The 17,273-nt window shown below is 40.4% G+C and overlaps 1 protein-coding gene across 1 annotated transcript; it reads left to right on the plus strand.

The window, feature by feature from the left end:
- The first annotated feature begins 1,672 nt into the window (after positions 1 to 1,672).
- On the plus strand, positions 1,673 to 16,559 carry MGARP (mitochondria localized glutamic acid rich protein). Its single transcript, XM_002806641.6, has 4 exons — positions 1,673 to 1,821; positions 6,844 to 6,947; positions 13,871 to 13,964; positions 15,690 to 16,559. Exons 1-4 carry the CDS (start codon positions 1,740 to 1,742, stop codon positions 16,133 to 16,135), a joined length of 726 nt encoding a protein of 241 aa, XP_002806687.3. The 5' UTR covers positions 1,673 to 1,739; the 3' UTR covers positions 16,136 to 16,559.
- The last annotated feature ends 714 nt before the right edge of the window (positions 16,560 to 17,273 follow it).

Here is a 17,273-nt window from a genome sequence, read left to right on the forward strand (position 1 = left end):
TAAACACAGACACAGCACAATATCCATATTTAGCCCAAGTGCATTCCTTTTGAAGTTCATTTATATGTCTTCATATGCCACAGCCCATCATTTAAATAATGGATTTTTTTTTTTTTTTTTTTGAAACAGAGTCTGGCTCTGTCGCCCAGGCTGGGGTGCAGTGGCGCAATCTCGGCTCACTGCAACTTCTGCCTCCTGGGTTTAAGCAATTCTCCTGCCTCAGCCTCCTGAGTCACTTGGATTACAGGCGGCAGCCACCACACCCAGCTAGTTTTTGTATTTTTATTAGAGACAGGGTTTCACCGTGTTGGCTAGGCTGGTCTTGAACCCCTGACCTCGCGATCAAAGTGCTGGGATTACAGGCGATATTTTCAATGCCAATTCCTTTGTTGACTTTCTCAGTAACTTCTTCAGACATCTTCGTGACTCCAACACATAGAGCATGCTGTTTTCCTTCTGCCATGGTAGCAACAAGGGCATCTACTGCAGCAGGGCAAAGCTTACTTAGCTCCAGGAGAAGTTAAGCCATTGAATACAAATTTGATGGCTCCTTTATCAACCTGCTGGTGTGGCAGGATAAAAAGATATTTGTGAATTAACCTTAGGGTTGGATAAAAAGGCCCTTCTCTTTGTCTAAAAAAAATAGCAATTCTCAAAAAAAAAAAAAAGTAATTCTCCATTTACTGTAAGAATTTTTATATGTTCATGGCATCGGACTATTTTGACGGGATCTTTCTTAGGCATGATCTGATTAAGCCATGGTTCAATACCTGGAAATTACTCTATCAATTGATTCTTTTTTTTTTTTTTTTTTTTTTTTTTGAGACGGAGTTTTGCTCTTGTTAACCAGACTGGAGTGCAATGGCGCAATCTCGGCTCACCGCAACCTCCGCCTCCTGGGTTCAGGCAATTCTCCTGCCTCAGCCTCCTGAGTAGCTGGGATTACAGGCACGCGCCACTATGCCCAGCTAATTTTTTGTATTTTTAGTAGAGACGGGGTTTCACCATGTTGCGCAGGATGGTCTCAATCTCTTGACCGCGTGATCCATCCGCCTCGGCCTCCCAAAGTGCTCAATTGATTCTTAATACCTTTAATAACTGAGGTTTTCAACTGGTTGCAGTTGGACATATTTTCTTTTTAATCAAATTTCTTGAATATGATCCAAGGTGAAGGAGGCAACGGTAGAGAAGGGCCCGGAATGGGAAAGAAATTGAATTTGCAAGGGTCCGGCAGATCCCCTTACATCAGGAAGGCCGGCACCGACAGTGGAAGCTGTAGTCGTTATCCGAACCGCTCTTCATATTTGTAAAAAAACTTCCCACTATCCTTCCCTCTCCTCGGAAAGCGAACAGAGTGCATGAGATAAAGTAGTTCAGATTACATCCAGCATGATAAACTGTGTCCTTGACTTAATCTCATGCGATTCCCAAAACATTTCCAGCCTACTGTGAGGAGTTATATTCAGTGGTCCACAATGAGTCAGGCAGGCAACGGCGACTTCTAGGTCCCCCATCCCTTTTCTGAGAGACTTCAGGGAAAGCAACAGAGTTGGAGATGGGTGTGGGGAGGATGGTGAGGACTACAAAGGTCTCCCCACCTCCCGGGGACCGCCGGGGCGGGGCTGGATGAAGGTCGACGTGCCTCCTCCGGGCGGGGCGCTGCCATGCTCTCAGCCTCTCTGTGGAAGGGCAGCCTGCGCCTGGGTACCGAGGCTGCTGCGCCGCAGACGGCGGGCGCGATGTATCTCCGCAGGGCGGTCTCCAAGACCCTGGCGCTGCCGCTGAGGGCGCCCCCCAACCCCGCGCCGCTCGGGAAGGACGGTGAGTAAGGACGTCTAGCCCGAAGGGGAGGACTGCGCCTCGGGCGCAGATTTCGCCTCTGCCCGGGTACTGGCCGGCAACCAGTTGGCCAAACCCGACCCGGAGAAGCAGAAGTCTGGATTGGAGGACGAGGATAATGGGGGAGAGTACCGGGAAGACGTCCCGAAGTAGGGAACTTTTCCAATGTGCCGTTGAGTCCAGATTATCTGGGTTCGCATCCCGATCTTGGACAAATGGCTTAACCTGTTTTCTCATCTGTAAAATGAGGGCGATAACGGTTTTGCGTTTAAATGAGTTATGAATGGTTAAAAGTACTTAAAACTTACCTGGCTGACATAGTCGTAGCTTACTACTTTTATTGTTAGAGACACCATTCGCTCTCCATCCTCCTGAGGAAGCAGAGGAAGGGTGGGAAGGTGGGAGCCGACCAGCGAGCTGGCCCGGGCAAGCGCTGGGAGGCAGATGCAGTGCCCGCTCAGTGGAAGCTGGACGAATGCTCGTGGGGTGAATAAACCTAACCCTTGGCCGGGTCTCAGCAGCCTGAACCCCGCGAGCGCCCGACTCCGAGATCCACCCCCTCCAAAAAAGAAGCGGCCTTCGGGGCACTTTCCTTTGAGGTTGCAGGTCGTCCTGCGGCTGCTTGGCTCTGTCTTCCAAATATCGACACCTTTGGGTCTGGGGGTGCGCGGGATAAAGCAGAATACTCAGAAATTAACTAAAGGGGGAGTTCCAGTGTGAACTGGAAGCTGATTAAATAAAAATGGACGTATGGGAAAGCGCCTCGTATAGAGCCTGGAATAAAGTAGGTGCTTAATAGGTGTGAACAAGGAAGATTGTTTTTCTTCCCAGCAGCCTGCGGCTCTAGGACCAGACTTGCGCTCCCAGGCGGTTATGCCCCAGCCGCTCTTCCCTAGTCCCCGTCTTCCCCTCCGGATTGGGGGACCGCTCTTAGACACATCTTGAAGCGTACTTGATGCTCTCTTCACTTCCCCTCATTTTCTGAGGCTTTCGAGCCCAGAGGGTGGATTCCAGCGGGAGAGAAAGACGCTCGCGGAAAATTCCATGGGCCGATTTTTTTTTCACATTGATTAGGCCTCTGGTGGTGGTGGTGGTGGGAGGGAAGGAGGGAGGTCTAATCAACTCGTTTTATTTTTCTTCTAAAATGCTGGTGGGAGGAAGTTGCCCCTCAAGTATCAGCAATAAGACTTCTTCGCTTTCCTATATCTTTATTGTCTTTATTTTTCTAGACCTTTATACCAAATAACATAGAACTTTTAAATATATATATTGATGAAATAGGGAGAAGCCATTTATTTTAAACTTCTGAAGATAACGGGGCTGTTCTGATGGGAATGGGGAGAAAGATTAGTTCTCTGACTGTGGCCTTTCGCTTTATCTGTTTGCCTGCACCCCCCACCGACATCACGCGCTCGCGCACGTGCTCACACACACGCACCTCTTTTTGTAGCTGAACAAATTTTAAATACTTTTCTTCCCAATTTGGGGCAAAATAGAAGTAGTTTAAAATTTTTTAATACGTACCTAGCAATGCTGCTTGTAGAAGTACTGGTCTTTCTCTAATTTCCATCCAACTACTATTTTTACAGCACTTAAAATGTATTTAAGAACTATTATTGACTGTAAACAAATGCGTCTTCAGTCGTGGACATTAACCTTTTGTCGATATTTTCTACTTTGATGAAAAATAAAATTTTTTCAGTTTCATTGAAGGAAAATTTTTTACTATCTCATCACATTTTGTTCTCTCATTTTTTGCTTTTAAAAGGGCAACTTTTTCTTTCTTTTTTTTTTTTTTTTTTTTTTTTTGCTCTCGTTGCCCAGGCTGGAGTGCAATAGCGTGAGCTTGGCTCACCGCAACCTCTGCCTCCTGGGTTCAAGCGATTCTCCTGCCTCAGCCTCCTGAGTTGCTGGGATTACAGGCATGCACCACCACGCCCGGCTAATTTTGTATTTTTGGTAGAGATGGGAATTCTCCATATTGGCCATGCTCCATATTGGTCTCCAACTCCCGACCTCAGGTGATCTACCTGCCTCGGCCTCCTACAGTGCTGAGACTATATGGTGGCAGTGAGCCACCATGCCTGTCCTTAAAAGGTTAACTTTTTAATGAATAAATAATTTAGGTGTATAATAAATAATTGGGGAAAAACAGGTAAAATAGAAAATAGAATTCTACGACTCAATGAACACAACTAATTACATTTTAGTATGTTTAGTTTTCCAGACCTTTTGTTTCTCATTCCTTCCTTACGCACATTATTTTCACAAACCTGGGATAGTCGTATACAGAGTATTTTGCTATGACTTTTTACCTAATACATTGTAAATATCTTCTCATTGTAAGTAAATATTGTTCTATTTAAAGAAATAGACATAGTAAAAGTTTTATCTATTTGTTTCACATTATATGAATCTGCTAAAATTGGTCCAATTAATTCTTATTGAAAATTTCTCATTTCATTGTCTTTTTAAGTAACTTGTCCATCATTGTATTTGTATTCAAGTCTACTTAAATCTCTGATAATTTTAGTTCTTTCATTTAAAAAATATTGCTGATATTTTTGTCTGTTTGAGAAATATGAAGGCTGTATATTCCCTGTTTGATCACAGAGGTATTTGTAAGCTAACAGAAGTCCCACCACAAGTCAAAGCCATAACCTCTTCTCATAACCTTTTGGGCACATTTGAAGGAAAAAAAGTTTTTACAAGAAATGGTCATTTATAGCCAAATTAAGACATAAACAGAGATCGTTGTGATTTTGCTACTGTGAAGGATTGTAAGCAGTGCAAATGTCTTAAGATTTTCCCCGTGCAAAGCATAATCTTCCACTAGTCCCTGCAACCCTACACTTTATGTTAGGCCCATCAAACTACAAGTTGGACATGCTCAATCTGAAAAACTGAAATCCAGAATGCTCCAAAATTAGAACAATTTGAGCACTGACATGATGCTACAAGTAGAAAATTCCATACATAAGAACTTAACACAAACTTTGTTTCATGCACAAAATTATTCAAAATATTATATAAAATTACCTTCAGTCTATGCATGTAAAGCGTATATGAAACGTAAATTAATTTTGTGTTTAGACTTGGGTCCCATTCTTAAGATATCTCATTATGTGTATCCATATATTCCAAAATAAAAAATATCCAAAACCCCAAACACTTCTGGTCCTTCTGGTCCCAAGCATTTTGTTTTATTTTAATTATTTTTTTTGAGACAGAATCTTATTCTGTCACCCAGGCTGGAGTGCAGTGGTACAATCAGAGCTCACTGAAGCGCTCAAGCGATCCTCCTGCCTCGGCCTCCCAAAGTAGCTGTGACTACAGGCACATACCACCACTCCCAGCTAATATTATAAAAAATTTCTGTAGAGATGGGGCTCACTACGTTGCCCAGGCTGGTCTTGAAATCCTGGATTCAAGCGATCCTCCATCTCTACCTCGCAAAATGTTGGGATTACAGGCCTGCACCACCGCACCCACCCCTAGCATTTTAGATAAGGGATATTCAACCTGCACTTTGCACCTTCTATGTCACGAAACTCTCATGCTTTTACACATTACACCTTCTGAATCCAGTGCCATTCCTCTTTCCCTTACTTATCTGACAAACTTATTTTCCTTCAAAACTCAGGTCTCTTCTATTAGGGCAGCTACCGTGGCCAACCAGCTGAGTTTTTTCTCTGCAGATAGCTTGGCTTAACACTTATTACATTTGTCATACTGCATCACAATTATTTGTCTGTATGTTCATACCCTCCTTCTAGACTGTGAATGGCTTGAGGCGAGGAACCTTGTCTGTCTTGTTCACGGTTGTATTCTTAATGCTTCTAACCATTCCAAATACATAGTAGATGCTCAGCTGTGTTAGTTGAAAGCATACATAAATGTCTGTACATCTTTAAAGAATTTGAGTTGTATATACTTTAAGCTCCTTCCAACTTTGAGTTTATTGTAAAAATTTCAATTCCAGGGCATTATGGGATATACAAATTTTAGTACAATAAAACAAATATATTTAAATATAATAATATAGTACTTTTTTTTTGAGACAGAGTTTCGCTCTTGTTACCCAGGCTGGAGTGCAATGGCGCGATCTCGGCTCACTGCAACCTCTGCCTCCTGGGTTCAGGCAATTCTCCTACCTCAGCCTCCCGAGTAGCTGGGATTACAGGCAGCACCACCGTGCCCAGCTAATTTTTTTTGTATCTTTAGTAGAGACGGGGTTTCACCATGTTGACCAGGATGGTCTCCATCTCTTGACCTCGTGATCCACCCGCCTCGGCCTCCCACAGTGCTGGGATTACAGGCTTGAGCCACCATGCCCGGCCCTATAGTACTTTTATATGTTTCTATTAGTTTATACAGAATTGTACTTCTATTTCAGATACAACCTGATTGCAACACTTGGCTTAAAAACCTTTTGTCTGCCCATTTTTGCTTTATAAGAGAAAAATTGAGATTTCTTCCTATATCTACATTTGCATTATAGAGTTATAGAAATCTGTTGGATTTCAACATAAATGCTTGATTTAACATATAAATACTAATTTTATTGCATTTTAGGTATAAACATACTGAATTCATATTTTAAAAAATAATTTTTTAAAAATAATCATTTCTTAAAAAATAATCATTTTCTTTGAATTCTGTAGTGGAGTATATGGCTTTTTCTTGCTAATGTGCACTTCATTTGGCTGTTAAAATTGTTTAGTGCTTTTGCTATTTCTCCTTACCCACACCTGCACCGCTCCCAAGAAGGCAAGATGCTCAGCATCAAGATGACAGGTTTCATGAGTGTTTATCAAATTAGATTGGGAGAATGTCAAGTGGAATTATTACCCAGCCTTGTAATACTGTATTCCCTTAAGCTAAAATCACTTAATATTAATAGATTCTAGGTTCACTGAAGAGAAAAAATTTAAAAGATGTAATTATTTAAAATAGTTTTGCTTAAGTAGTGAAGCTAACTGTGTTTAAACGTTGTTTTCCTAGCATCTCTGCGCCGGATGTCATCTATCAGATTCCCTGGATCATCTGGATCAAATATGATTTATTATCTGGTTGTAGGCGTCACAGTCAGTGCTGGTGGATATTATGTAAGTGATTACATAACCACAGTGCTCAAGAATTTATGTATTTTACAACTCGTGGTAAAGCTCAAAGCAATGTCAATATCAGGACATGGGATTAATTAAATATAAAACGGAGCAATCGATTTAAGTGTCATTAAGCATACACATATGAAAAATACCTTGCAAACATTAGAAATTCAGGGTTTTCATAAGAATATATTAACTAGACTATTATGAAGATTTTTCTTCTTTATTTTTTAATTTCATTTCATTTGAATCTCAGCTTTCTAAATTATGAAGAATTTTGTATGTGTAAACTCAACATTTCTTAATACCATTAATATGGATGACTTTTAGTAAAACAATTTTATTATAAATGCTAATAATGAGAGCTGATATTTGAGTGTTTATCATATGCCAGACTCCTGGATCATTTAATAATTACAGCAATTCTATCAGGTAGGCATTATTATTAACATTTTAAAAGAACTATTTTGAAAGATTAACTTAAAAATTAATATAGGTGCTGGGCTCAGTGGTTCACACCTGTAATCCTAGCACTTTGGGAGGCTGAGGCAGGTGGATCACCTGAGGTAAGGCGTTCGAAACCGGCCTTGCCAACGTGGTGCAACCCCATCTCTACTAAAAACAGAAACTTTAGCTGGGCATGGTTGCACGAGCCTGTAATCCCAGCTACTCGGGAGGCTGAGGCAAGAGAATCGCTTGAACCTGAGAGGCTGAGATTGCAGCAAACTGAGATCGCGCCATGGCACTCCAGGCCTGAGCGACAGAGTGAGACTCTGTCTCAAAAAATAATAATAATTTAACTATTTTAAAAATCAACAGTTTTTAATTTTTAAAATTGAAACTGCTTTTTTTTGGAGCAATTTTAGGTTTACAGAATAATGAGCAGAAAGTACAGAAAATTCCATATACCCCCCCTTGCACCCCCTCTTCCTTTCCCTATTAACATCTTGCATTGATCTGGAACATTAAAATTGACAAGCCAATATTAATATATTATTGTTAACTAAAGTCCAGGGTTTACATTAGGATTCATTCTTTGTGTCGCATGTTCTGTTTTTATAAATAGATTATAGTATTATACAGAATAAATTATAGTATCATACAGAATAAAATATAATATCATACAGAGTAAATTACGGTATCATACTTAATAAATTACAGTATCATGCAAAGTAGTTTCATCACCCTAAAAATCCCTCTACTCCACCTACTCATTTCTCCTTCTCTTCTCCCAATCTTTTTACTGTCTCCATAATTATTACTAGTTTTACATTTTCACGGTTTTATTATTTGAAAAAGTCATATTTGTTCATAAGTTTTTAAAAAATTCAACATAGACATATATAAGATGAAAGGTGTATTTTCCTTCCCAGTCCCCGTGTCTATCCAGGTAACTATTGTAAGACAATTTTAATAGTGAGATTTTGGGACTAAAATAACAGACATTTTTTAGTTGAGTAAGATAAGCCTGTTGAATCATTCACTATTTTGTCATAAAGTTTCTAAATCAAAATCTAATCTTTATTAAAAATAAAAGTAGGCTGGGCAAAGTGGCTCAGGCCTGTAATCCCAGCACTTTGGGAGGCCAAGGTGGGTGGTTCGCCTGAGGTCCCGAGTTCAAGACCAGCCTGGCCAACATAGCAAAACCTCATCTGTACTAAAATACAAAACGTAACCAGGTGTGGTGACAGGCACCCATAATCCCAGCTACTTGGGAGACTGAGGCAGGAGAATCTCTTGAACCCAGGAGATGGAAGTCACAGTGAGTTGAGATTGTGCCACTGCAGTCCAGCCTGGGCAACAGACCCAGGCTCCATCTCAAAAAAAAAATAACAGTAGAGCAGTGACTCATGCCTGTAATCCCAACACTTTGGGAGGCTTGAGTCCAGGAGCTTGAGACCAGCCGGGGCAACATAGTGAGACCTAATTTCTACCAAAAAATTTTAAAATTAGCCTGGTCTGGTGGTATGTGCCTGTGGTTCTCGATACTCGGGAGGCTGAGATGGGAGGATCACTTTACCCTGGGAGGTTAAAGCTGCAGTGAGCTGAGACTGCACCACTGCACTCCAGCCTGGGCAACAGAATAAGACCCTGTCTCAAAAAAAAAAAAAAATAGAGCCTAGAGTGGTGGCTCACACCTGCAATCGCAGCACTTTGGAGCCAAGGCAGGAGAATTGCTTGAGGTCAGGAGTTTGAGACTAGCCTGGCCAACATAATGAGACCCCATCTCTACAAAAAATTTTAAGAAAGAATAAAAGTAGAATAAGCAGAAATTCTTTGTAAACTATGAGAGTACACAGTCACTGTATTTTGGTTTGCCTCTATAGAAATATGAATAAAGGGGACCAGGAACGGTGGCTCACACCTGTAATCCCAGCACTTTGGATGGCCGCAGCTGGTGGATCATGGGGTCAGAAGTTCAAAACCAGCCTGACCAAGATGGTGAAACGCTGTCTCTTCTAAAAATACAAAAATTAGCTGGATGCGGTGGCAAGCACCTATAATCCCAGCTACCCAAGATGCTGAGGCAGGAGAATCACTTGAACCCAGGAGGCAGAGGTTGCAGTGAGCCGAGATTGTGCCACTGAACTCCAGCCTGGGCAATAAGAGCAAAACTCCATCTCAAAAAACAAACAAAATAAATACAAAATAAGCCAGGAGTGGTGTCACATGCCTGTAATCCCAGCTACTCAGGAGGCTGAGGCAGGAGAATCGCTTGAACCTGGGAGGTAGAGTTTGCAGTGAGCTAAGATCATGCCATTGCACTCCAGCTTGGACAACAGAGCTAGCCTCCATGTCAAAATAAAAAATAAAAAAAAAAAAAAGAAAGAAAAGAAAAGAAATATGAATAAAGGGATGTTTAGTCATAACTAGAAGCAGTTTCAAAGGACTCTGTAAGATGGCCAAACCAAAATACGTATTCTAATCCTCAGAAAATTTTTTAAGGCTAGTCATAATCTTCAGAATTTTGAGAGCCTCAGGTAGTCAGGAAACTGTAAACCTGTCACTTATATTGTCCTCTGCTAATCTGCCGGCTCTCACTTATGCCCAGATTCCTTTGTTTCTGTCGTCTTTCTACTGCTTAATGTTGAATTCATTGCTCAGAGCCACTCTAGTTGTATGTAGGCCACCAAAAAAAAAAACAGAGATAGGCCATGTGATGGGCTGGGAAGCTAGAAGACTGAATTGCATTTGGACATCACTGTATCCCTAATTATATTAATATTTGCCAGTGCTAAGCACAAACCTTTCCAGACTGCTAACTCATTTTTGCAAAAAGGAATCTTAAACTAAAAGGTTAGGCCAGGCGTGGTGGGCTCACACCTGTAATTCCAGCACTTTGGGAGGCTGAGGCTGGTGGATCACAAGATCAAGAGATTGCGCTCATCCTGGCCAACATGGTGATACCCTGTCTTTACTAAAAATACAAAAAAGCTGGTCTTGGTGGCGCACGCCTGTAGCCTCAGCTACTCGGGAGGCTTAGGCAGGAGAATTGTTTGAACCTGGGAGGTGGAGGTTGCAGTGAGCTGAGATCGCACCACTGCACTACAGTCTAGCAACAGAATGAGACTTCACCTCAAAAAGAAAAAAACAAAAACAAACAAACAGAAAAACCATATAAACTTATAAACCAGCTATCCCTGAGAACCCTTTTGGCCTTATTCTCTCACAATAAGGATGAAAGTTGTTCCCTTCCATTTTTAAGATTGTATGATTTTTATCTCAAACATTGGAAGTCTTAATTCCCAAGAATCTTAGGCTACTTTCAGGAGGAAATGCTGAATGTGAGGCACTCCGAAACCTGTATACTCGTTCTTCCCTCCCTTCAATGTCCTGTACTAAAATAATCTCTATATTAGATTTCTATGAATTGACCCCACAGATGCTTAGTAGCCAAAAGCAGTTTTTCATTTCCAAGCAAAATCCTCTACTATTATGGGTCATTGGAATCTGAAAGAGGCCAAGATCACTTGAGGTTTTTTGAGGGTCTGGATATACTTTAAAAAGTAGTACTGGCCAGGTGGTGGTAACTCATGCCTGTAATCCCAGCACTTTAGGAGACACAGGCAGGCAGATCATGAGGTCATGAGTTCAAGACCAGCCTGACCAATATGGTGAAACCACATCTCCACTAAAAATACAAAAATTAGCTGGGCATGGTGGCACATGCTTGTAATCCCAGCTACTCAGGAGGCTGAGGCAGGAGAATTGCTTGATCCTGGGAAGCGGAGGTTGCAGTGAGTTGAGATTGCTCCACTGCACGCTAGCCTGGGCAACAGAATGAGACTCCATCTTAAAAAAAAAAAATTAAAAAGTAGTACGAGACTGGCTTATTAAAATTAGAGTATATTTAAATGCTTATACATAATAAATAATAAATATCATTTGTAAATAACTGCCAACGTCTAAATTTGAGACCCTCTCTTCCAATAGGCCTTTATTCTACTTTGTGCTTAGCTGTGCTGGATTTGGAAAACCCAGATTCTTTGGGCCACACATTAGGGTGAATTATTATAGTATCGTTTCTCTTCAATTGTGCCTAAAGTTAGTCTTTTCTTCTTGCCTTGTGTTTCAGCCCCTTGAGCAATGAGACTAATGTCCCTTGGAATGTTGTTTCTGAGATGATCATTTCAGGGATGTGAACATGTTTACTGGTTTTGTTTTAGTGTACTGAGAACTGAGGATACTGATTTGTCATATTGGTCCTGTAAGGTGTCAGGAGCATACACCCAACTCTGAAAACATTCCTTGCTTTTATAGAGAAAATGTTGATTACCATTCCTGCTGATATGATATCATAGTTGTTCTGTATGTTTCAAAGCCAGATAATTCAGGTTTGAGTTCACTATGAGAAGTTTGTTATAAAAGGGTTACTTTGCATCACTTCTACCCTGACATTACAGATTTTCTTTCTTTTTTTTTTTTTTTGAGACAGAGTTTCACTGTCGTTGCCCAGGCTGGAGTGCAATGGCACGATCTCACCACAACCTCTGCCTTCTGGGTTCAACCGCTTCTCCTGCCCCAGCCTCCCAAGTAGCTGGGATTACAGGCATGAACCACCATGCCTGGCGCTGACATTACAGATTTTCTACTTTTATAGCATAATTTTTATGCTGTAAAACGGTTTGTAATTAAGTAGTATAATTTTTAAATAAGGTGCTTGGTTCCTGATTATTTAAAATTTAGAAGACACTATATATAAATAAATTTTATAAATCTATCATCTTATCATTAAAAGTTAAATCACTACCAGCCAGGCATGGTGGCTCATGTCTGTAATCTCAGCACTTTGGGAAGCCGACATGGGTGGTCACCTGAAGTCAGGAGTTTGAGATCAGCCTGGCCAACATGGTAAAACCCCGTCTCTACTAAAAATACAAAAAGTTAGCTGGGTGTGGTGGTGAGCGCCTGTAATCCCAGCTACTTGGGAGGCTGAGGTTGCAGTGAGCCAAGATCCCACCATTAAACTCCAGCCTGGATAACAGGATCGAAACTCTGTCTCAAAAGAAAAAAATGAATAAAAATAAATAAGTGTTAAATCACTACCAACATTTTCTTAAAAGCTAAATTAACACAAACAGTAATAACTAAATAATGAGATTTTCATTTTTTAATATCATTTTCTAATGTGAATACAAGCCAAAGAAGACTACTTAAATATAGAATGAAAGGAAGCCAGCACATTTTTCTATGGTTAAAATAGCTTCTTTTCAATACTGCCAATACTGTTTCTTTCTTTGTTTTGCCTTTTCTTTTCTTTTCTTTTCTTTTTTGAGACAGAGTCTCCCTCTGTCTCCTAGGCTGGAGTGCAGTGACGCCATCTCGGCTCACTGCAACCTTCATCTCCCAGATTCAAGTGATTCTCCCACCTAAGCCTCCTGAGTAGCTGGGACTGCAGATGTGCACTACAATGCCTGGCAAATTTTTTTTTTTTTTGAGACAGAGTCTCACTCCATCACCTAGGCTGGAGTGCAGTGGTGCAATCTCGGCTCTCTGCCCCCCGGGTTCAAGCAATTCTTCTGCCTCAGTCTCCTGAGTAGCTGGGACTACAGGTGCATGTCAACACGCCTGGATAATTTTTATATTTTTAGTAGAGTTGGGGTTTCACCATATTGGTCAGGCTGGTCTTGAACGCCTGACCTCACAATCTGCCCGCCTCGGCCTCCCAAAGTACTGGGATTACAGGCATGAGCCACCTCACCTGGCTTCTTTTGTATTTTAAGTAGAGACAGGGTTTCATCATGTTTGCCAAGCTGTTCTCAAACTCCTGACCTCAGGTGATCTGCCTTCCCCGGCCTCCCAAAGTTCTGGGATTACAGGCGTGAGCCACCATACCTGGCCTGATTTCTGTTTTTGACTATTACAAATAAAGGTACCATGAACATTTGTGTACAGGTTTTTATGTGAACCTAGATTTCCATTTCTCTAGGATAAATGCTAGAGAATATTTGTAAATGCCTGTCAGGATATTCTGGTTGTAGCATAATTTATTTTTTTCTTCCTTGTTGTTAGTTATCTTTAGCTAAGATAGAGCATCTATTTCCTTCCCTTTTTAAAAAAATTTATTTTAGGTTAAGGGGTACATGTGCAGGTTTGTTAATAGGTAAATTGTGTGTCATGGGGGTTTGATGTAGAGATTGTTTTGTCACCAGGTAGTAAGTATGGTACTCATTAGGAAGTTCTTCTCTTCTTACCCTCCTCTCACCCTTCTTCCTTTTTAAAGCATTCTATTTAATAACAAGGTTTCCAAAAGGGAAGTAAAGAAGTAAGTGGTGTGCCCTGATTTCTCTTCTTTGCTACATTGGGATTACGGTTTAAACTTCTAATGATGATTACACAGAGAATTGAGTGTACCTTTGGATGTGGCGTGATGAATCTTAAAGCTCGAGAAATAACCCTCAGCGTACATTTACTTTCAGGCTTACAAGACAATCACATCAGACCCAGCTAAACACACGGAACAGACAACAAATTTGAAAGAAAAAACAAAAGCGGAGATACGTCCATTTCAAGGTAAATGAATTTATTAATTTTTTATTTTCATTTATTTTTTGAGGCACTACTTTCCATCTACTTAGTCTAGCAGTGAACACTATTTGCTTTCGGTTTCTTTTCTAGCTTAATGCAAAATGACTCTGGGTATAAGTTCATTTAGAAAAGAAAAGCTCAACTGAAACCTAAAGAATATTGTTATACCTTTTGGATGAGTGCATTTGACAAATGAACATTTTACATACATATTGCCGACCGTGACTTTTGACTCCTTTGTGTGGTAATATTATTTTTCCCCTACTCAGACATTCACTTATGCAGGCATAATTTTAGTATCTGTCTCTCTCAGCAGGTTGATCTTTCATTTTCCTCATTATTTAAAAATAATAATGAAACTAATTGATCTTTCAGTTTGGGCTAAGACCACCTGTGTGCCTTTGTGCAAATCAGGTACATATGACATAATAGAATCAGTTGTGTATATATCGAGTCCTTCAGTTGACCAGATAGTGACCATGAAAACAGAAACTTTATCTTTTCACCCTTTCTTTCCTTCCTACATTTCTTTTTCTTCTTTCCTTCCTTCCCTTCCTTCCCTCCCTCCCTTCCTTCCTTTGTTCATTCCTTCCTCCCTCTCTCCCTTCCTCCCTTTCTCTTCTCCTTCCTTCCCTTCCCCCTTCCCTTCCCCTTTCCCTCTGTGGGCTCTCTGTCAACCAGGCTGGAGTGCAGTTGTGCAATCATAGCCTACTGCAGTCTTGAACTCCTGGGCTCCAGGAATCCTCCCATTTCAGCAGCTAACCTGCAAGCATGCACCACTACACCCAGCAAATTTATTTTTTATTTTTTGCAGAGACAGGGTCTCACTGTGTTGCCCATGCTGGTCTTGAACTCCTGGCCTCATAGGATCCCCTCCTGCCTCAACCTCCCAAAGTGCTGGGATTACAGGCATAAGCCACTATGCCTAGCCACTTCTTGCTTTAAACCATACTTTTTTTCCATGCTATTATTATCAATTACTATGATCACTACTCAGAGATATTAGCTGCTTATGAGCCAGTTTTAACCTGTCATGACAATAATAAAAAACAGAATGTCATCAATATACATTATTGAATATAATCATGTAGTTGTTTATAATAATAATAAAATAAGCATTTGCATAGAACTTTTTATATTAGTCCCCTTTTAATATACAATATTTTAATTAATCTTTAAAATAGTCCTGTGCAGTAGATATTATCAATACCCCTATTTTACAGCTGACAAAAATGAGGTTGAGAGAGGATTAGTGATTTCTCAGTTATCAGCTAGGAACTTGGCTACCCTTCCATGATATCTCATGGAAGATGAATATGGTAGCTACTTATTTTTGTATTCTTCATATTTGGCTAAGTAATATATTCAAGTTTTTTTTAGTTCAAAGTGTTTACAGAAAAGCAGGTCCCCCATTTTCCCTCCAAGAGGCAACCAATAAAACCAGTTTCTTTGAATCCTCCTGAAGAGTTTTGCAAATACGATTATCTAGGCATGCAACTTACCCCTTTCCGCTCCCCTACCATTTTTCCTAACACAACAGTAGCATGCTGTATATGTTGTTCTTTCTTGCTGTTTCACTTGAGAGTCTACTTGAAGACTATTACACATCAGTGCATGTAGATCTGTCTTATGTGTTTAAATGACTGCCATGTTTCACTGCCTTCCCATTATCTTTAAATTAATACCTTGCTTAACCACTAATTCTTAAAGGTGAAAAGGAGAATGTTGCAGAAACTGAGAATGCAAGTTCAGAAGCCCCAGAAGTACTTGTAGTGGAAGCTGACGTGGTGGATGCTGAAGAAAGTCCAAGTGCTACAGCTGCAGTCATACAAGAAACATCTGCCTGTCCAGGTCACGTGGAGGCTGCTCCGGAGACCACAGCAGTCAGTGCTGAAACTGGGCCAGAGGTCACAGATGCAGCGGTGGAGGGGGAAACCGCAGAAGTCAACCCTGAAACAACCCTCGAGGTTACAAATGCAGCTCTGGATGAAGCCGTCACCATCGATGATGATAAAGATACAACAGAGAAACGAAGCTCTGATGAATATGCTGAACTAGAAGAAGAAAATTCTCCAGCTGAGTCAGAGTCCTCTGCTGGAGATGATTTACAGGAGGAAGCCAGTGTTGGCTCCGAGGCTGCGTCAGTTCAAGGCTGATCTGCTGGTAGACGTTTCAGCAGCAAATGCCATAGAGTGTCTGATAAGTGCTTCTGTGTTTTTAGTACACTTAGTTTAAAAAAAGAAAGACTTATTTTCTAGAAAACGTTAATGTGTCTTGAAGATTTTTGGCATCCACTGATAGATTTTAGGATTAAGAGACTTGAGATTGTACATTTCTTATTACTCTTCTACTGTCTGAGATTGGCATTGCAGTAAAGAGCTTGAATAGTTTCACCTTTGGCTTTTCTTTCTATACATTTTTCTTTTATCACAGTCATCTTTGAATTTAGATTTTTTATTAGAGAAATTGAGCTATCCACACAACCTGTATTCACTTTAATTTTGCTATGCCTTCAGCTTACTTTATTGTATGGTATGTAGATCCAAAATATAGTTTGAGTCAAATAAAATTAGAAAAGCTTTGGTGTTTCTACTTTTTTCACTAATATTTACATGTACAAATAATATATATTAACATACACATACATAACATCACATAAAGAAATTTAAACTTTCATAATATCATTGAAGAAAGAGCATATAATCTACGGAGAAGCCTGCATACGACAATATGTGTGCCCTCTCCCTTCTATAGTACTTACATAGGGGACTTGGAGATCCTTTTGGTTTCAGTTCAGTTCAATATTTATTGAAGATTAACACTTTGTGCCAGGAATCATTCATTCATTCATTCATTCATTCACATGTTCAGCAAGTACTAACTGAGCACTTACAACATAATAGGTATTGTTTTAAGTGCTCCCCAGTTTATATTCTAGAGTGGAACTGGGTAATAAGACAAACGAGAAAATTATGTAGTATGTTAGATACTGATAAGTGCTAAGGATAAAAGTAATGAAAATAAAAGATTGTAAGTGTTAGTTCGAGGTGGAAGTTGTAATTTTAGATAGGATGGCCAAAAGAGACCTTACTAGGAAGGTGTCTTTTGCATAGAGACCTGAAAGATATATAAGGGACCATCTCATGGTTGGAGTTATTGGGGATCAGCCAGGTAAGGGAACAGAAAAGGGCAAAGGATCTGAAACAGGAATATGCTGGGAATTTGAGGAATTGTGAGGTGGCCACTGTGGCTAAAGTGGAGTGAAAAAGAGGGAGAGTACCCAGAAATGGTCTC

The sequence above is a fragment of the Callithrix jacchus genome, chromosome 3, assembly GCF_049354715.1.
Source record: "Callithrix jacchus isolate 240 chromosome 3, calJac240_pri, whole genome shotgun sequence".
Lineage (NCBI taxonomy): Eukaryota > Metazoa > Chordata > Mammalia > Primates > Cebidae > Callithrix > Callithrix jacchus.

Coding starts and splice junctions, on each gene's coding strand:
- MGARP (XM_002806641.6), top strand. CDS start 1,740: ATGTATCTCCGCAGGGCGGTCTCCAAGACCCTGGCGCTGCCGCTGAGG. Junction 1,822..6,843: donor CGCGCCGCTCGGGAAGGACG/GTGAGTAAGGAC, acceptor TTGTTTTCCTAG/CATCTCTGCGCCGGATGTCA. Junction 6,948..13,870: donor TCAGTGCTGGTGGATATTAT/GTAAGTGATTAC, acceptor ATTTACTTTCAG/GCTTACAAGACAATCACATC.